Source organism: Rissa tridactyla, chromosome W, assembly GCF_028500815.1.
Source record: "Rissa tridactyla isolate bRisTri1 chromosome W, bRisTri1.patW.cur.20221130, whole genome shotgun sequence".
NCBI lineage: Eukaryota > Metazoa > Chordata > Aves > Charadriiformes > Laridae > Rissa > Rissa tridactyla.
In genome coordinates, this window is record NC_071496.1 from 4,696,898 (window position 1) to 4,718,525 (window position 21,628).

Sequence of the window (21,628 nt, forward strand, 5' to 3'; positions counted from 1 at the left end):
TGAAATTGCATCTTCAGATTGGGCCAGGCTTCCAGAAAATCCGTCCATCTTCCAAGAACAAGAGGAAACCTTTCCCCCTCCATGTAATCTGGCAAAAATTTGGCTTCTGGGGCAAAGGAAGAAAAAGCGTCTTATTTAATGTGAAAATCAGAACCGAAAGCCTAACGTGTTTCCTTTCTGTTTCATCCAGTCTCCCATCAACCATGCTGCACTCAATTTTTGTGTCTTATTTTCAATATGTTTTTTGTATGCTCGTGTCCTGAATGGAGCGGGGTGGAAATGGCCTGAACTGAAGACAGAGCTTGTTCCCTGGAAAGCTGGAGATAACGAAGAGGTCAAACTGTAGTTAAAGCCCCTGCAGCATTAACAAGCAAATAGTGTGCTGATCTGATCTATGGGGTCAACCTACTTAATATGTATTCAATTATGAGGCACATTTTGGATCTCTGGGGTCCAGCTTAGACTGGTAAAATGTAATCAGTATCTCCTGGAGGAGATTTTGAGAATCTGATGACAGAACTCTGCAGATTTCCCCTCTTTTGTGCCATTATTTGATTGAAGAGTTGGAATGGAAAGAAAATGATAAAAGGAAGTCACGTTTTCAAAACTGACCATTGAATTGAGGCTTCTGAAATATGCATTAGCAAGTTTCATTTGCCTTTGAGTCTCCAGAATTTCCAATTCTTCACTGAAATCATTGAGGTTGTTAGACTTTAAAAGAATTTTCATCAAGGTTTTCTTGTGCCTGTAAGACCCATCCGTGGAAACGTGTGATTTACACAGTGTGAAAGTTTGTTCTACTTCTAAATGATATAAATGTTTGCAGACATGGACATTGCAAGCATCATCCTTTTGCCTATGCACTTATACATTACATTATAGATTTTTTTTTATTTTTAAAAGTTAGGTCCAAACAGTAAAGGATAGCATTTTGTCATTTGGCAAAGTCTAGTTTTGCCAAAATGGTAGCAAAATGAGTTATGTCTTGGTGGTGGTTTGAAGACTATTTCAATGGAGTTCCAAAGAAAGATGCTTGGTTCACAGAAGATACCAATATTTTGAATACAGATGATGGCTATTTTATTATTACACCTAAAAATGAGTTATAGGGTAACTTGCATGACTGGGGGCGGGGGGAAGAAGAAATAATTTTGGAAACCAATTCATGCGATTAATAGTGTCCAGATGATATAAACCAAACTAGAACCTGTTAATGGAAAACTGCTGTCTGGGCATGAGGAGCTGAAAGCTGGTGAATGAATTGGAAGCTGTTTAAGGACTGATCCTGACGAACTTAGACCTCATATATCCAAGTGACTGAATGAGTGTATCTACACTGATTAACTCAGACACCTTGTTAAAAAGAAATGTAGCAAAGTCAGTGCGGTCTCTGATCTACAGCCACTTAAACCAGTAGTACTTTGATTACCAATTTAACTTGAAAAGTTTGCTCGCAGATGCAAACTAACAGCCTGTAGAGAGGGTAACATTTAAAGATGCCTCTAAATTAGGTGTTTGCCCTGCTGTGGTTCCAGTTAGTTACTTACTCATTAATTTACATCAGCCTTTAATACATAAGATGAACATCAGGCCTAATGAATTAGACTTCATTGACTTAGACTGACTCAGTGAGGTTTTGATACCTTAAAACCCCAATTCGGCAGTTTTGAGTATGTAAGTAACGCTTGTTCATGTGTGTAAACCCATCATTAACACTTCAATCAGTGGTAATATGTTCAGTTGTCTTTATTTTAAAGGTCAGTTTGGAGTCCTGAATGCTGGAAAAATTAAGATTGTTTTAATAAACTTAAATATTTAAGTAAATATTGCCTTGCCGCCACGATTTCTGGGAGCTAGCTGGATATATGCTACCACCGTATGTATTTCACAGGCTTTTGGGAGATGAAGAATGAGCTTGCTCTTACCTAGAGAGGTATCTCGGCCTGATGGTAACCACAGCAGTCATGTCTGTTTGGTGGGCTATACGCTTCAGATATGCTGCATGTTTACACACGGTATTTACCATACACGTGTGTGTGTCTTTACATGTACCATAGATACTTGTCTGGTATCTGGTATTACTTCCTAGAGGGGTAATTTGCTCTTTTAATACATCTCTCTTCCTTCAGCCATCAGGAACTGCTGTTCCCATTAGCTCTTGTGTAACAGAGCTCTGCTCCTGAGGGGCCATCACTTGGGCTAATCTGTAGGTTGCCTATTTGAGCCTTTTTCCAGACTCTAAAAAAGAGAAAAGACATAAAATTCATGTCTCTTGTAGGGTATTAAGGGTATTTAGCTGCTGGGTTGGGTACCCACCAACCTCTGAACACAACTCATGGAGCAGCTGGGAACGCCCTTGTGCAACCATGCCTGATGTTTGCATGCCAGGGGATGGCTGGGGTCAAATTGTGCTCAGTAGTCCATGTTGTCTGAATTTAACGTGCAGTAATGTCTTTGAACTGTAACTCTAAATTCTTCTGTGGACGTGGTGTGAAGTGACCTGCCCCAGGTTTCCCAGAAAGCTGATATTTGAGCAGGGGTTTGAACTTGGATTTCCTGCCTCTCTGTATGAACTTCTTAATAATCAAATTACTTTTCTTTTTTTTACAGCTGCGGAGGGCATGCAATGACATGGGAGATTTAAAATGCTGGCAGATCATATATTTCTAAATCTAATGTTATACATCTAGCACAAATATTCAAGCTTTCATTCCTTGGTAAATTAATTCGTACTTTCTCCTTCATCTTGTGAAGAATTATCTTGCAGCACGCTGATGATGTTGGTTTGATTGCCACAATAAATTTGGTTGGTCTGTTTGTTTTTAGGGAGAATTATTGCCTTACCTTTTTCCTTTTCCTTCTCAAAGGCTGATGAATTCTTCGTGGAAGCAGTAACGCTGAAGCAGGTGAGGAGGGTGAGGATAGGGCATGATGGCAAAGGAGGAAGCAGTGGCTGGTACCTTGCCAAAGTGATAGTGAGGGAAGAAGGACAGCCAGAAAGTGAGGCTGTGGAATTCCCCTGCTACAGGTACTGGAAAAAATGCTTGCAAAGGATGCCTCCATCTATGTGTTTGCCAAACTTTGAAGAGCCTAGCTGTTCTTCCAAGATTGGAATTTTCTGAGCGCAGCTTAATCCTTTTTTTTTTTTTTTTCTTTTTTTTTCTTTTTGCTAAGCCGGAAAGCAAAGAGTGTGGATTGGGAGGTTTAAGACTTCTAACTCCCCTTACCAAATGAACAGCAATATGAATTGTGAACTTCCCCGCAATTAGCTCAGTAATACAGACAATTTCCAAAAGGCTAAAATGCAACCTTCCAGTACCACATCCAGTGCCGCTGCAATTGCCTGCTGCAGGAACACGCTCTGCAATCTGCTAGTTTTATTGCATGTGTGGGATGGGGTTCTGGTGCCTCACATGCACATCCCATCTTTCCAGGAGCAATGGGATGCTATTTTTGTGTTGGGAGAATGCAAAATTGCTACGTTGCCATCTTGAGAGCTCCTTGCATGCAGGGAAACGCACATCATGCAGCAGAGACAGCGGTAGAGCAGAGGGCTGTAGCTCACCCCTATGGGCGAGTTATAAATGTATTCTTCTCTTTCCTAGACACTCAAGTGGCCAAAAGAAATGTGCTGTACTAAGGCTGCCCCATTCCCATGGGGAATAAGATGCCCCATCTGTCCTGGCACTAATTAGGGCCTGCCTCAGCATCGCAGCACAAACCAGAGAGAACTGCGTGAAAACATAAAGAGACAAACTTCAGTGTAGCCCAGTGTCCTCTAAAGCCCCACTTGCCCTCTCAAGGTGTCCACCCTGTAAGATGGAAGTCCACCGAGCTCCACTTAACACCAAGTACCTGTTCTGAAAACTCATCTCCCGGGGAACAAGTGGAATTGTAAAATGCAGACACAATTATTTTAAAACTGCAAACAAAGGTAAAAGCACTAGAGCCAGTTATTTGTCTCCTGTCACTGCAAATCGGGAAGAATTCCACTGTAATGAGGGGAGTCAGCCAAGTACATGCCCGGAGCCAGCCCCAGCCTCTCTGCCTTGCTAAAGCCCCGTCACATCAGAGAGCAAACCCACCGGGGAGACAGCTCGGAGCGGCAGATGCAATGTCATCCTGGCTGCGAGAAGCAAGCCAGTCTCTCCCTTCTCAAAGAACAAACCACCGTGTTGTCGTTGCTGCCTTTTGATACATATTTAACGACCATATGCTTTACTGAGTTAGGCAGGCAAGCGAGATGGGTTTTTACTTGGACATGGAGTGTCCACGTGAATAGCTGTTTTGCTCAGAGTCCTCAGAGACACTTCTGTGTCTGACTGCACCGTGCAGCTGGCTCATGGAAAAGATTTCTTTTTGAATTGTCTCTTTGCTTGACTGTATAACTGGGTGTCTTCCCTCAGCTGGGAGTGATGACCCCCTGCCCCTGAGGTTCGCACTCTGGGTCAGAAGCATCAGAGTCCTTGGGGCATTTCCCCTCAGGCCAGGGACTGAAAAAGGAAGGGGAAAAAAACCCCGAAGCCTCTTATGCCCAAAATATTAATGGGGTGCATTCAGGCTTCAAGACACAAGTGATGGAATTCCACTCTTCTTGCCTTTCTTAATGACTCTTTTTCCGAGTGAAATCAGTGTTGCTCGTGCAGCTTTGTTTGCTGTCCTTGTGCCAGCATTATCTCTTCCTCTCAGATTGAGAAGGTAACATGACTGATCACCTCCAAACACAGGGACAGCTGTTCCCTCTCACTATCTTTGGTGCCTGTGTCTCTTGAGAGACGGGGGCATCATCGCAGTATACGGGTGTCGTCATGGAGTCTGGAGATATCTGAGGGCGAAGGTGCTCACCCACTGCATCCTCCGTGTGAGGGATAAACGTTTCCATGACCTGCAGCGTTTGGATGTTCCCCTCCAGTCCTGTAGGCCAAGGACAGCTTATGTCCTCTCTGCATGGGCAGGCGCTCAGAGAGGCCTGCTTCACCTGTTTCTTCAGAGTCAAGATGTTGAAGAAGACTTGGCCAAGAAGAGAGGCCTTCTTTTTGTGAGCCAATGCAAGCGAGGGTAGTTATAGACTCCATCTGGGGGACAACAGGGAAGCTTCTGTTTCTGCTTGGCCAATCTGTGGCCAGCCAGTGGCCGTGCTGATGTTCTCGTTGCCTTCATCTCCAAGACCTGATTAACTTCCACTCCTCTACACAGCACAATTGCATGGTCTGGAGAAAAAAACTTCTGCTGCTGTGTCCTTACTGAAAGCTACTCCATTGACTTTCTGCTGCTTAGCTTCTACTGTGAGACAGCTAGAGGACAAAATGCCTTCCCGCAGAAACACATGTCACCCATGCAGGAAGCTTCACAGGCATCTTCCCTCTGTAAAAACCAGGCTATGCCACCATGTGGAGGTCAGATATTACAGCAAAGAGCTGGCTAACCATCATCCACTGTAACTAAGCTCTGTAGGATATCCTTATAGATCTTCATTGCATATAACTCCTTGAAGTGTCTGTTCTTGTTGTTTACATACTCATACACATGGCTATGTTTTGTCTTTTAACTTGAAAGCCTTTTTATGACTCTACAGGAACATCTATTACCTAATAGTCATGAGAGCTCAATGAGAAGGACTGTCTTTGTTGTGCAAGGGAGCCAGCAGAGATAAAGAGAAGCTAAGTGGATTAATTGTGAGTTGGTGTCAGATTCAGGAAAAGCATCGAGGAATAATGAGTTCCAGGCCTGTGCTTTCAACTCTTAAAGCAGTTGGCTGTAAAGGGAATGGCTTGTAGCTCTTCCTAGAGTCAGTGGTTTTTAAAGCGGTCATTTGATCTGTGCTTGCAAGAAGTAAATACGAGTAACTTCTCAGAGCCTTATTTGCAGAATTACTAGTAGGTCACTCGGATGCACTGCAGTGTTATTCCTCCCTTATGACCACAGGACATTATAACATCCGTGCTTTTAGGGACTGAACACCGAATCATTCAGTGGCACAACTGAACAATTGATACTTTATAACACCTGATGTGGTTTACGTACGTGATTATGAATACTGCTAGAAAGTTCAAAATGAAGGAGTTCACCTTTCGCCCCAGAACTGGAGCTGAACCTTTCTGAAGCTCAGAACTGAGTTCTTCAGATTCCATTTTCTCCTCAAGGCTCAGTGGAAGTCCAGGCGTGGACTAGCTGACATTCTCTAAAATAGTCTATTTTTAACAATATTTATATCCCAGACAGAAATGAATTTTCAATCAGGCAAAGTCGTGAGTTCGTGACAGGATAGAATTCTATATGCTATAAATCATTACAGCTCCACTGAAATCTTCAATGATACTTCGTTACATTTTTTTCTAAGCATATGGACTGCACCATCCTAATTTTTCTCCAGCACAAGCATAAGGGAATATCGGTAATTCTCTGAAGAACAACAGACAGAACATGAATGGGATGATGCACCAGGAGGTTCCTGTGAAAGAACATTTATTCAACCAAATGCCAAAAGTGTTCATCATACAAAGGATCCAGAGAAACCTCCTTTTGCTGCCTAAAAATAGACTGAAATGTCTATCTGTTTTACACATATTTATATATATAGGTTATATCTAAAGACACACAAATACATATGTATCTGAATCTAACGGATGGGCTAATCATTCTAATTGCACACAGGCTATCATCTGCAGGATTTCAAATGCTAAATATGATGTCATACCATATTTTTTTACACTGTTTCCCTGACACTCTTCTAGAAATTCTCTCTGAAGTGGCTTTCATGTCATATTTATGACCATTTTGGGTTATTGGATGTACAGTATCTCTTTAGAATTAAGTATCTGATACAGGACATGATGACACCCCTGAAACCCCACAGTGGCACATGAATTACATGCACTGAAATTGCGCGGAAGCCCTGGTAAAATAAAAGATTTTGACAGGTCTTTTGTGCTAGGAATATGATTGCATTATGCTGAAAATTTCTATTTTCTGCAGCCTGATGTGTTTATAATGTGTCGATCCATTTGCGTTCAGTGTAAGACTATAAACCCCTGGTTGCAATCTGCTGCTCAGTGATACGCGATTGGAATTACATTGAAGTAAAATTAGGATATTGCAGCATATGTGCTGAAGGGAAGGAATGCAATGGCATCGCTCATCCAAATACTTCCTCTGTCACTAGTTAAAGTCATCTTCTTGAGAAAATCGTGCTTCTGCCACTTCTAGATATTTTCTTGGCTGAAACAAAGTAAGGAGCCTTAAGCCACTTCTGCTGATAAACCTCCCTCCTCCTTTTCCAGTCCAAGACACACTCCCTTCCTTGCTATCAGTAGCTACCAACATTGATAGAGGGAATTCCTTTATACAGGGGTGCGTCCTCCTTTTTGGATTAATTTTTCTTGTCCATCCTCACTGCCGAAGCAGTTAGCATTTGCCGCGCCGCACGCAGAGATCTGTTTCTTGTGGGACATATTTTCATCCTGACACCTTGACACAGAAGCGGTTCACCCAGATAAACTCCACATTTCTCTAAAACATCAGTAATGGTGAAGGTGACAGAAAACAACAGCATGTGCACTGGCAACAGAAGCAGCAGGAAAAAAAAAAAGCCCAGCAGCAGAGCAGAGGTGTATCTACTTTGTGGGCTTCTGCCTTCCTGCATTCAGTGGTCCCGGGGTGGTGGAATTCAGGCTGGAATTTTGTGGGTCCTCCCAGTTAACATCCATGTATGCAGAAGCATCTTGACTTTTGGGATGGTGTGATCCCTTAGCCATTGGATACCTGTCCAAGGACGTGAATCCTGAGCCAGCATCAAGAACTACAAGATACAAAGGTATTAAGGACCAGTTCTAACAGGTAAAAAAAAAAAATAATCCCCCAACCCCAAAACATCAATAAATGCTTTCTTTCTTAAGACAACGCGATGTCTTGGCATGCTCCTCTTCTGCCCTTCTTGCACTCCCCCCTTGCTCAATTCTTGACACCAATTTCACGGTCTTCCCCACAGATTTTTCTTCTCCTTTATCCCCTCTACACCGCTCAGCCTCCACTGAGGCACAACACCGCACCTGATGCCCTCACATGGTGTTTGTGTGGTCATCACATGTCCGCGTGTTCACCACCTTCATTCTGACCCCCTTAGCTTTTAGCCCTTCTCAAGCCACCTGCACATGGCCACCCGCTTTACAGAGTGAAAGGGAAGAATACGGGGTAGACTGCATACCCGACAACCCGCCAAAGCTTAGAGGGGAGCTGGGAGTGAAGAAGTGTGTCTGTGTGGTGGGGCTGCATGCACCTCTTTTGCATGGGGACTTTGCTGCTAAGTGCTTCTGGGACCGGCTGGCTCTAGCTCACGTTTGGATTCCTTTCCACGTGCTGGTTTTTTGCATGGTTTCTTTGTGCTTATTGTTTTCCTCTGGGTGGGAAGGGAGAGGAGGATACTAAAAAGATAACGTTCCTTCAGATGGATGAAATGGAGACCTGTTGTCCTTGGTGTTCCAAAATGCCTGGTTTCCTCTTGGTCACCATGGCGAGTCCAACTGGTCATGACTGTAAACTGTGCTGGCTTATTACCAGTGAGACACCATCGGTTTGATCCTGCTGTCAGTGGGCACTTATTCATGTCCCAAAGACCCTGTTGTGAGGGTCGTTTGCTGGTTGCCGTGTGTGCCGGCTCCTCAGCAAAATCAAAGGTGAAAGTTTAACTGGGAAGTGAGCTCCCCTCCTTTTTTTGCGTTGAGGGTTGGCCAAGGAGGACACACGTGGCATGGTGACGTTGCAGGAAGCTTGCCGTACATCTGCGCTGCATGTGTTTGTGCAGAAGCAGGTCTTCTGCGGCCTGGTGTCATTCACATAGCTGTGTGGCCTTCTTTAAGAAGAAACAGTTTCTGGGGGTTTGTTTTTCTCTTTCTAGTTCTGGGATTAATTATAGCAATTTAAATACCCTGCATGACCTGCCAGAGCTTGCTCACTTGTCCTTTGTTCAGCCCCGCTGGTTTCAAGCAGTATTTTTAACTGCAAAAGATGCTCCTGCAGGTTGCTGCGTACCTGGGAACAAGGGGCTTTCTAGGAACCTGCTCTTACGACACGATGTTCAGGGACTGAAGTGCTCGGCTGTGGGAAACCTGACCCTAAGCAGATGCTTACAGGAATGTCCTGAATGATGCAGCAGCTGGGGTTTGAAGTAGAAAGTGCGAAACCTCTGCCAGGGCCCTTGCTGTTGTCATACGACGATTGCTGTACAGCGTATGATGGGCTTGGGGTTGTAATTCCTTCATCCCTGAGGCTCAAGGAGCAGCTGTGAAGGCTACCAGATTAGCAATTTGTTCCCCTCCATTTTCCTTTCAGATTCTTTTTCCCTTGAGATCACGCTACATTTTGCTTTGTGACTGGCAAATTAGTCTAGTTGGATCATTAGATTAATGTTGAGAAACAATGGAAATCCTTCCTTTTGCTGGTGCCAGCTGCCTCCATGTATACCCAGCCCTGAAATGGGGAACAACATCATTCAGCCCTTCCTTGGTGGAGGCAAAAAGGTTACACACTCATTTGTAAAGAGAGGAAAAGAGATGATGAACCAGTGTAAGAAACACACACAAAAAAGGGAGTTTTAGTAACTTCAGTGTCCTGAAGTTTGTAATCAAGGTGGTTAGTAATAAAGGCTACAAGCATCTCTGGTCAATGAAGGTCAATGCTTTCAAGAGACTGAGATCACCTCTTTCCATGAATAACTTGTGCCTATGGAGTCTGTGCTTTCCGGACAGATGGACATCACAGCAGATGCTTACCTGCTGTGCTACACACAAGGCTCTCGTGGTCTCTCTTCTTGCAAAACTGGAGGTTTAAAGTGTGACTGCCGTAGGGTCTGGTCAAGCTCCTGCAAACATAACAGAGACACAGAGCCATGTAAAAATATCTTTATGACTGTGGTGGGAATTATTACTATGTGTGGAGCCAGCCTAGATTTTGAAAGGTCTAATAGGTCCTAATTATTCAAAGATAACTTACTTCTCTTTGTAAACCAGATGGCTTGACAAAAATGAGGACGATGGTCAGATTGTCCGAGAATTAGTGCCTGCTGGGGAGTCACCAATGCTAAAAAGTGAGTTTAGCTTGGAAAAAAATAAAGTCTGGGTTTGAGCTGTTACGCACATATTTACTCGCTTTATTCTACTTACAAATTCAGGCAGTTCACAGTAAATCTACTAGGCTTTTTCTTGCCATTGTTATGCAAGAAGCTGCAGTAGGTCACTTGGGGGAGAAAAGCCTCTGACCCTTAAATCCTAGTTTATGTAAGGGATTAATTTGCATAAAAGAGAATAATTGCAACATTATATATGTAGAAAGAAACTTTGATTTTTAACGTCATTGTTTAAGAATTGCTTTCTTGTATAGCTTTCTCTGAGGGATCTTGAATTGCCACTGCTTTAATAGAGTAGATTCTGGTGAATAACTGTGTTGCCAGAAGAAAATCACCAAAAAGATTACACTGTCCTTTTCTGGAGAACCGGGGTTCCAATACTACAATTTTCTTTAGAAAACAGCACAGGTTGAGATGCTTTTTGTTTTGTTTTAGCAAAAAAAGTCAAAAGCTATTGAATTAAATTGTAAGTATAAAAAAAGTGAAATCACCTCACTTGCCTAAGCTCATTTTTATGGTGCGAGGGAGGAGTACAGGACATTTTCTGCTTATTAGTGTAACTGTTGCATCTCTTATGTTTTGGTAAATAATTCCAAGGTGTGATAATGTGGTCCTAAGATCTGGATGGATGAACGGAGGAGCAAAGTTCTTTCTGTGTCTGTAGCTGGAGTCACCCTCCTCGATATCTGTTTGAAGGCAATAGCCTGGCTGAGCACTGGAAATGCCACTCACGTCTCTGCATTTTGTATGTTGATCTCGCTTCAGATGTCAGTTATCACATCAGTGTGAAGACAGGAGATATCCCAGGTGCCAGCTCAGACTCCAAAGTTTTCATCAAACTCTACGGTGAAAAAGCAGACTCCAGCAAAGAGCCTCTCTTAGTCTCTGATAATGATCTAGGCAATTATTTTGAACGTGGTCGAGTGGATGAGTTTACCCTAGATACGATGGATATTGGGAAGGTAAGAATTAATTGCAGGTGGCTCTGTGCGTCGTGCAAGCAGATGAATTCAGAATCAATACATAGCTAAGGATTAAATGTGATGTGAGAATCTTTGACCTTTGCATTGGAGATTAAGGAATACATTTTATACAGGCTATTACGTCGGCAGTCTAGCGTGCATGCTGGCATGTGAAGAATGTGTTTTACGTTTGTAGTTAAATACATATATGCATGATTTACATGAACATGGTCTAAGAACAGGGTGCCGGGGGAAGGAGATTTTTATACATTAAGTAAATTCTGTTGTGTTGGGGTTTTTTTTCCTGCCCTCTCGGTTTTTGTTTGCTTTTTTCAAGATCAACCGAATACTGATCGGACACGATAACGTGGGTCTCCGGTCTGGCTGGTTCCTGGCCAGCGTCCAGATCACGGTTCCGGTCCAGGGAAGGCAGTACATGTTCCCCTGCAACCGATGGCTCGACAAAGATGAGGCTGATGGCAGGGTGGAGGTGGAGGTCTACCCAAGTGAGATTGTGCCTATTGAGAAATGTGAGATAAAACACATTGAGAAACTTGTGCTTTTCTTATAGCTAGGACTAAATTTGTATTACCAGCATTCTTAAAGGACCAGGACACCACTGTGTTAGACAACAAAACAAAAAATTCCCTGTCCCAAAGAGCTTATGTTGGTGAGGAAAGTAGATTATTCTGCTGTTTGTTGGGGGGGTTTTTTTGTTTGTTTGTTTTTTTAAAACAACTGGAAAAACATTACTGAGTTTTCCATTTAAGTTTCCTGAAATTGTATGAAAAATTGACGTCCTGGGCAGTGTAATACAGCACAAGGTGCTTCTTCATATCAGTGGGTTCTGCTTTTTTCACATTTACCTGCCCCAGTCCTGCACAAGCATGTCCCATCCTGCTTGTATTACCCCATTATCTGGAAGAGAGAGGCTGTTTGATAAATAAGGACCAAATCCCTACTGTCTATTTGACTTTTATCAGTAGATTAATTTTCTTTTAAGGCTACAGTTAAAATTTGCCTTGGGATCCTGAGAAAGGATGCTGTGGTTTTCCCCTGCTCTGTGTAACTCCCTCCCTTCTATTACATTAAGGAGATCACTTAACCACTCTATGGTTAATATTGAAATGAAATTCCCTTTTAAGGCTCTATGTTGCACCCCTCTGACACTGGCTTAATACTTGTAAAAGGGAAAACTGTTAGGTTATTCCTCAGTGAAGTGCTGTGTTATCTCAGATTTGGTTTGGATAAGAGCAAATGGTCGGCTACATGGTCATTTGTTAAGACAAGGTAATTTAATTTTGAACCTGAGCCCTCGGGAATGTTGTTATCTGAGCTCGTCTGCTGATTTAATGCCTTTATTTTTGGACTAGTGATAAACTACGAGGTGTCTGTAGTCACTGGAGATGTGCGGGCCGCAGGCACCAATGCCAAAGTCTTCATGCAGATTTATGGCGAGACGGGCAAAACCGAATTGATCATCTTAGAAAACAGATCGAACAACTTTGAACGGGGAGCCACAGACGTCTTCAAGGTATGATGAGGGCAGTCGTTTCTGCTTCTATGAGGGGAAAGAAATGACCAGCCAAAACTGAGACCTCAATAGGCTAATTGGCCCAATCACAAAAAACAATTCGTGTCTTAACAAAATTGCCAGGTCTGTTGGTGTCTGCTGTCCTCTCTCTGTATTTTTGGGAGGTGTTGCATTTCTTTTGGGAGGTTCTGTGTTTTGCAGAGTGACTTTCATCTTCTGAGGTACTGGTAGCAAAAGTGTCATGGAAGAATATGGTCTAATAGCAGCATTTGTTTACCTTTATTTTCAAAAGGAGGTACTTGTGTTAGATCTCAAGAGACCTTAAACTTATATTTTGGGCCTGACCACATGTTATTGTCCCTTTTCTTTATCCAGTTGGGGAAAAAGAAACCCCATACAGAACATAAGGAATCCTGGCTTAGCCTGTGGTCACACATACCTTTTGCCACGGGTATATGTTGTCAGCCCAACCCTGCAGAGGTTTGCCGCTGTAATTTCTGTGAATGTGTGAGTGCCCCATGGATTTTTTACTGCCTGTAGCACTAGTCTGGTGAGCACTTCACAATCACGGTGCATGTCAGATCCACATACTTGTGTATGGAAGTAACCTCAGGAGACACCAGCATCTGGACAGTAAAGCACAGAGTCCAGATGGAAGCAGGATTTACGGCACATCTGTAGTATGGGCTCACAGCACAAGGCTCAGCACGGTGGTGTCTAGGTTTCCTTGTGAATTTGCAGTCCCACAGAGGTGGGATCCATCTCATCATAGTTAAGCACCTACTTGGACCTAGCTGTGGAAGCTCCCCTGAATCATCAAGACTGGGGAATCATAAAGATTGGGGAATCCTTCCTGGTGTCACTGGCCAAATGGAGGTGCCTTTATCCACAGCTTTACTGCAGTTTTGTAACGTGTATTTTTGAGATCAGTTCACCTCCTCCTGCCTCAGTTTCTTGCTTTACAGAATGGAGTTAGTGATGTTTATCCATTTTTAATGAGTTCCTTGGGATTTAAGATGACAAGCACTTTATAAATGCTTGCTTTTTTAAGACTTCATAATTTTAAGATTAGGTTTCTCTGATTTTAAATGAAATAACTTTTCCAAAATTTACGAGTAAAAGCCATTAGCCAATATCAGATTTATGATAAAGTCATATGTACAGTGTTCTGTTTACATAGCCATGTTTATGCCCTCTCTCAGATGTTTATTGCTGGGCTTTAAAGTTCTGCCCATTTTCTGTGATTTTTTTTCATAAGCACACAAGGCAGAAGCTGTGAAGCATGAACAGGCAGATCCTCTATCTCTTTCATGATATTAATATTTACAGAAAGATATGGGCGAGAATAAGATTCTGTGAGCTACATACTAATAGGAAATGCCATCAGATATAGACAGGGCATGCAGGATGATTATAGCAAATCTAAGGATAAAGCGGTGTAAGGAAAGACACATTCTTTATGCCAGGGCAGCTGGATCAATTTTAGTTTTCTGATAAGCATCTTGTGTGCAATTGATTTTGTTCTAATCTACTATAGAAAAAAATGCCTCTAGACTGAAACCTTATACGCCAAGTTGCCAGATTTCAGCCTGAAGCAAATGTTTGCAAGTTTTATAACATAAACACTGCCTAATAGCATAAGCAATCATCAGAAACATGTCATTGGTTGTTGAAGGGTTGCATGGAGTAAAACCTTCTATCCTACTTCATTAGGTAGTAATCCAGACAAATAATCTCAACCAACAAGGTTTCGTATTTGCTGTATTGACTAGAGAGATGGAAATCTTCCTGATACAGCCTTCTGCCACTGATGCATTGTAATCACTAGTGATTGTATCCTCTCTGCTCACTAGCAAAGTGAGAAGATACTCTTCTAATTTTCCAGATGAGAAGTAAGGAGAATGGCAGTCCAATCCCATGGTCCCTGTCAGAGATCAGGTTATCTGAGTCCAAGTTTACTGCCTTTTTGCCATACCATTATTGATTCTTCCTTGGTTCATATCTCATGCTAAGCATTAAATGTTTCTTATTACTCATTTAGAATCATAGAATTGTTTAGATTGGAAAAGACCGTTAAGATCATCGAGTCTAACCGTTAATGTAACACTGCCAAAACCACCACTAAACCATGTCCCTCAGCACCATGTCTACCCGGCTTTTAAATACCTCCAGGGATGGTGATTCCACCACTTCCCTGGGCAGCCTCTTCCAATGTTTGACAATTTTTGCTTGAAGAAATTTTTCCTGATATCCATCCTAAACCTCCCCTGGCGCACCTTGAGGCTGTTTCCTCTTGTCCTGTCGCCTGTTACTTGGGAGAAGAGACCCAGCCCCACTTCTCTACAACCTCCTTTCAGGGAGCTGTAGAGAGCGAGAAGGTCTCCCCTCAGCCTCCTTCTCTCCAGGCTGAACACCCCCAGCTCCCTCAGCCGCTCCTCACCAGACTTGTGCTCCAGACCCCTCACCAGCTCCGTTGCCCTTCTCTGGACACGCTCCAGCACCTCAGTGTGTTTCTTGTGGTGAGGGGCCCAAAACTGGACACAGCACTCGAGGTGGGGCCTCACCAGTGCCGAGTACAGGGGGATGGTCACTGCCCCAGTCCTGCTGGCCACACACACCCATCCTGCTGATACAGGCCAGGATGGTGGTGGCCTCCTTGGCCACCTGGGCACACTGCTGGCTCATATTCAGCCGCTGTTGACCAACACCCCCAGGTCCTTGTCCGCCAGGCAGCTCTCCAGCTGCTCTGCCCCAGGCCTGTAGCATCCATGGATCTGGTGTGACCCAAGTGCAGGACCTGGCACTTGACCTTGGTGAACCTCACGCCATTGGCCTCAGCCCATTGCCCCAGGCTGTCCAGATCCCTCTGCAAAGCCTTCCTACCCTCAAGCAGATCAACACTTCTGCCCAACTTGGTGTTGTCTGCAAACTTACTGAGGGTGCACTTGATCCCCTCATCCAGGTCATTGATAAAGATATTAAATAGAACTGGCCCCAGTACTGAGCCCTGGGGAACACCACTTGTGACCAGCCACCAACTGGAATTTAACTCTATTCACCGCAATTCTTTGGGCCTGGCCATCCAGCCAGTTTTTTACCCAGGCAAGAGTACTCTTGTCCAAGCCATAAGCAGCCACTTTCTCCAGGAGAATGCTTTTGGAAATGGTGTCAAAGGCTTTACTAAAGTCAATGTAGGCAACATCCACAACCTTTACCTCATCCACTAAGAGGGTCACCTAGTCATAGAAGGAGATTAAGTTAGTCAAGCAGGACCTGCCTTTCATAAACCCATGCTGACTGGGCCCGATCATCTGGTTCTCCTGTATGTACAGCGTGATGGGTCTCAAGATGATCTGCTCCATAACCTTCCCTGACATGAGGTCAGACTGACAGGCCTGTAGTTCCCCAGATCCTCCTTCTGTCCCTTCTTGTAGATCTGCGTCACATTTGCTAGACACCACTCAACTGGGATCTCCCCAGTTAGCCAGGACTGCTGATAAATTATGGAAAGCGGCTCGGTGAGCACTTCCACCAACTCCCTCAGTACCCTTGGTGGTGGGTACCCAGTGGACGTCATCTAGACACACAGACTTGTGTGTGTCTAAGTGGTGTAGCAGGTTGCTAGCCATTTCCCCTTGGATTCTGGGGGCTTCATTCTGCTCCCTGTCCATGTTGTCCAGCTCAGGGGGCTGGGTACCCAGAGAAAAACTGGTCTTACTATTAAAGGCTGAGGCAAAGATGGCATTAAGTACCTCGGCTTTTTCCTCAGCCTTTGTCACTATGTTTCCCCCCATATCCAATAAAGGATGAAGATTCTCCTTGGCTCTCCTTTTGTTGCTAATGTACTTATAGAAACATTCTTTATTGTCTTTTACTGCAGTAGCCAGATTAAGTTTTGGGCCCTAGTTCATCTTTGGGCCTTCTCATTTTCTCCCTGCATAATCTCACAACATCCTTGTAGTCCTATTCATTTAAAAAAGAACTCGGGCACTGAGAATCTCATAAACTAGTATGATATTTTGGCATATTCACCTTTAATGCCAACATAGAGACAATACTAGTGAGGAGAGCAATGGAGAAGTAGAGAGCACAGTAAATACGAATTCAGCTCCTGTCCTTGCCATGGTTGTTCTGAATGTCTTCGGCTCAGTCTGTTCAGATGAGATTTGGTGATGGGAGTTATGAAAGAATAAAACAAGAAAGAAAAAGTGAAGGTAAACTTGCATAAAAAATTGATCTTATCCTTGCTTAGATGATTTTGGGTGATAGAGGTGATGCTCCTCATTTTTAAGAATGTACTTTATGAAGTTAAGATGTCTTATAACCTCCTGGGTGCTGACTTTCCCTTGGTGGTAGAGAGAGGCTGCAGATGTTGGCAAGATTTATAAGATTCGGATAGGCCACGATGGGACAGGCATTGGGGATGGCTGGTTCCTGGAGAGTGTCACACTGAAGCGACTTGCCACAAAGACGAAGGAGTCCGATAAGAAGAAGAAGAAGAAAAAGAAGTCTGATGAGGAGGAAGAAGAGGAGACCAAGGAGGAAGAAGGAATGGATGTCTATACATTTGTGGCACACCGCTGGTTGGCTAAAGATGAAGGAGATAAGGAGATTGTGGTGGAGCTGGTGCCTGATGAAGAGTCTGCCCTGGAGGGTAAATATCAGAAAGAATATGTGTGTGTTTGTGTGTGTGTGTATACTGCAGTTGCGTGAAGGATGATAACCATGCTGTGGTGCTTTTCAGGACCATTTATGCCCCCCCCCAGCCATCCCATTGCCCCAGGCCTGTGATGTGGCTCACACTGTGGTTTGGTTGATCAGCTGTGGGGAGGAAGAGGACAATGGTTAAACTAAGTCAGAGGGTGGAGGAAGCAGCCTGAAATGGGAGTACCTTAAAGGACCTCGGTAGGATTCTCCAAGGCTTGTCTGGGGCACTTGTGTCATGAGTCCCACAGGTTACTACTGTTCCTGGGAGTTTAGCAAGCTCTAACTATTTATATGGTTAATGACAAAAGCTAGAGAAAGGTGGAGCTGCTCAGGTTTTAAGATAGATGCAAACAAGGTCCAGACAAAATCTTTCTTAAAGCTGACCATTCCAGCATTTTTGGGCTACGTGCTTTCATGGTGAGCCATGGATCTGATGAAATATGGTTATTTCTGGGCTCCTCCTGATCTGCCTTTGCAATTTTATTTGCAGAGAATACGTACGAAGTCCATGTTCTCACTGGGAATGTGTGGGGGGCTGGGACAGATGCTAATGTCTTCTTGAGCATCTATGGCATAGAAAGAGGAGACACGGGTGAGCGCCAGCTGAAAAGGTCGAATAACCTCAACAAGTTTGAAAAGGGCCAGGTAATGCATGAACTCAACTCACTCACGCGAGCAGAAGGCTGGCAGAGCTCTCTCGGTTATCATGCCGGCCATTCATTACAAGTCTCTTCTCTGCGAGGCTCGGATGCTTCTTTCAACTTAAAGCTCAAATGTTGTGTTTTATTTCTTAAATATATTATTTAAAGCAAAATGCCCCAGAACGTTTTCCAAGGGAAATTCATTTGAATAATAAGCTGAACGCCAATCCTACATCGGAGCCACCTCCTGCATTGGCTTCCTGTAAGCATTCTGGTAACAGCATTCCCTTCCAGGAATACTTGAAAACCACAAACTTTAAATTAATATTGGAGAGTATTTGTGGGGCAGCTCAAGTATGTCAGCATTTAGATTGCAAATACAATTTTAAATGTTCCACTGAACCAGTCAGGGAATAAAAGCAATATTACACAGTGTGCTATAATTACATTATAATCCAGTCCAATTAAACAGCATCTCTTGTAGATTGAATATTTGCCATAAAAATGTTTATGAACAATTAGCAAGCTACTATTACAGCCAGGAATTATTCAAGGCATGATTTTGAATAACGAAAAATTGAGGAAACAATAAGCAGCTGTTGAAAACTCGCAATCACAAAAAAAGAGCTTCAGGTTGTTAAATAAGCTGTTAGCTGTGATTTATGAGCTTGGCACCGGTGAAACTGCAACCTGCACATGGTTCTTCATTCAGTGGGAAGAGCTCCAAGCTGCAAATGTAACAGTCTCTGCTCTTGGGAGTAGAAACCCAAAGTCTACCAACAAGTTAATCACATTAAGACGTTTAAAGTGTTATGACAACAAGGTCCGTCCTGTCACACTAATAGAGCTAATAAATGAACCTCATGGTTGTAGTAAATGACAACAGGAAAAAATTCTCTGGTTTGAAATAAAGCACATGGAGGTGCACAGGAGAGTTTCCGTGGAGTTCGCGTCCAGTTCCAGATAGGAAAATGCTAAGCGTGAAGCGAAAGAGATTTAGGAGAGATGAGTTAAACCTAGAGGAAGCTGAAATGCGGATGAGGTAAAGAAAGGGGTGAAGGATTGAGCAGCTCCATGGCTGATACTGCCTTGTAGGAGCCAAGCATGACTGTTAATGGGAGAGCTCACAGCTCTGTAGTTATTTTAGTACATCCACCCAAAGAATGCAAGGGGGACGTACAAACACCTTTTGTTTTAATGGGAAAAAAGGCTACCCTTGGCCATTTACTGCCTGCCTGTCCCCCTTTGTGGGAAACACAGTCATTTGCCTGTTGCCTCCTGTGCAGGTGGATGTGTTCACCATCAAAGCCGTTGACCTGGGTGAGCTGAAGAAGCTGCGGATCCGCCACGATAACTCTGGTGCTAGCCCAAGCTGGTTCCTGGAGAGGGTAGAGATTGTTGACCTGAAGGAGAGCAGCACGTGAGCAGCCTGTCGCACCCTTTTCACACGGTCAGAAAAGGGGACCATGTTCTCAGGAGCCTGCAGAACCGTGGGAAGGCAGAGGAGATGCAGAAGGGCATCGTCGCAGCTCCTCACCAACTCACAGGCATCCTTTGGGAGCCTTGTGATGGTTGTGGCGTTATACTGAGTGTGGGGCCATTCTGGGGTACCTCTGTGGGGGGTTTTGCTGTCCCAGCATCTCTGCAGTTCGGGGACCAGCGGTGTTTGGAAGGCAACCTCAGCTTTTCTCTGTTTCTCCAGGGAGGGACTCCTAACTGAAGAGGTCTCCTTGCAGAGCCTGCACTTAGGCATTTCTTTGCAAGGCTCCACTCTGGAAGTCCCTGACCTCACATTTCCTTTGTCTTTTGCACCTAATGTAAAGATCTGGGCCAAAAGCAGGTCCTGATCTAAGCAGACTGCCCTGATTTTCACAGGCAGCTGGATGAGCAAAGCCTAGGCTGTTAGAAACCTGGAACGCAGGCTTGCCTTTGAGCTGGAACATGCTGGACGTCACATGCCTAAAAGTTGCGCACTGCTCTGGTGGGTGGGACTGCTCATAAGGACCCCAAGATGGGGCCACTCTTCATGACCATAAAATGCCTGAGGGACTGGAGGTTCCCTCGAGTTATTTAACTTTTTCTGGGAGTGAAAACTAAAAGGAATCAATCATATCGGTCTGACAGCTTAGAAACAGCACTTTTCAGTAAGTGCTCACTCCCCTATTTATGAATTTAGTTCCCACAAACAATACCAGTACTTGAGGATGAAAACCGGTGTATTGTTCAGCTTTGAGTAATCTTGTTTGGTTTTTTTTTAAGTAACCTCTGATCTGTGCTTGTTTATGTTATTAAAGCTTGCGAAGTCCTGTGTAAGCGCTGGGTGCTGCTGTCATTCTTGTAGGTATTATTTTCCATGCCAGCGGTGGTTAGCGGTTGAGGAAGATGACGGTCAGATTGTCAGGGAGCTGGTCCCAGTGGACGAAGCGTTTGTAAAGAAAGATTCGGAAAATGATGGCCAGTCTCTTGCAACGCTGGGCCTGGAACAGAAAGGTTTATGTTAGCCTTGTATTTCTTCCAGTGTGGGGTTGAAAAGGAACCAAGTTATTAGCGCTGCTGAGGGCATTAGCAGTTAGCGTTCACTGGGCTGGAATTCTGCCCCAACCATCAAGTTTTCAGGTGTGAATGAAGTGTGAAGTGCGTGTCAGCCAGAGAGGAGCGCACACTCATTTTTAGGTGATTTAATCGTCTTGCAAGATTGGACGCAAAGTGAGAAAGCTAGGAAGATGGATAACGTGTTCAGTCACCACCTCTCAACTGAAATGCACATTCATTGCTAATACCTAAGGCATAAATCCCAGCCATTTCACATCATGGACTGGAATGGTTGAACATTTCAATGTGAAACCAAGCAGAGAGCAAACATGACCAGAGAAAGGGAAGGGACCTAAATTTGTCTCTCTTTCCATCTTGCTGCTTGTGTCCGTTGTCCTCCGAAATAACTTTGTCTGCCTTGTAGATAATTTTGCGTGGTAACGGCAGAGCAATGACAGACTCCTGGGTCTGATGCTGAAGTGCCCAGCATTGGCTTCACTGCCAGTGAAAGGTCTTAAACTCCCCCCTCAGATGCTTTTGGATACATGAACAATTTCCACAAATTGTACAGCCAACAAATTTCCGCATATTGGATAGCCCTTCAGTTCAGGAGGACCTTCTGGCTGAGCAGCGTCTTGGAAACATATGTCTAACTATGGAAGAAAGGTGCCGGCTTGGAAATCTTGAGTAGGTTTTTGCAGCGCAGTGAAGACTATATTTGTCTTTAGCACAATTTTTACGAGTTTACTGCGCTTGCTAGACGATGGTGCAATAGAAACCTCCCTAATGACACCATTGTGAAGGGTGTGTTCACGAATATGAATGGTATATGTCAATGTGCACATACTTTCTGGTATGTGTTATATGCACATATGTTATTTGGTGCCATTAGAATAAAGGGCGGGGGGGGGGAGTGTTGCGGGTTGTTTTTTTTTTAAATGAAATAGCATAATAGGCAGAAACAGATTTGAAGAGCCTTACAGATTCCCAGGAAGCAAATGGGAAGGCTTGAGTGCATTTCTTATCTGTAGATATGCAGAGAATGTACTGAATGACTGGAGCAGTAGAAGACTCTGCAACCAGATAGCCCAGCTCGCCCCAGGAGCTACCACAGCATACAACAGGAATTAGA

At 43.9% G+C, this 21,628-nt stretch overlaps 1 protein-coding gene across 1 annotated transcript in view; it reads left to right on the plus strand.

Annotated features, from left to right (window-relative positions):
• The window catches only part of LOC128902103 (lipoxygenase homology domain-containing protein 1-like), a 153,412-nt gene that overhangs the window by 59,701 nt on the left and 72,083 nt on the right, over positions 1-21,628 (plus strand). The window contains exons 15-23 of the mRNA XM_054184480.1: positions 2,868-3,028; positions 10,005-10,081; positions 10,886-11,082; positions 11,420-11,612; positions 12,456-12,616; positions 16,973-17,270; positions 17,814-17,968; positions 19,251-19,384; positions 20,306-20,454. Of these exons, the coding sequence (XP_054040455.1) occupies positions 2,868-3,028; positions 10,005-10,081; positions 10,886-11,082; positions 11,420-11,612; positions 12,456-12,616; positions 16,973-17,270; positions 17,814-17,968; positions 19,251-19,384; positions 20,306-20,454 (1,525 nt within the window). The remainder of the gene's footprint in view (positions 1-2,867; positions 3,029-10,004; positions 10,082-10,885; positions 11,083-11,419; positions 11,613-12,455; positions 12,617-16,972; positions 17,271-17,813; positions 17,969-19,250; positions 19,385-20,305; positions 20,455-21,628) is intronic.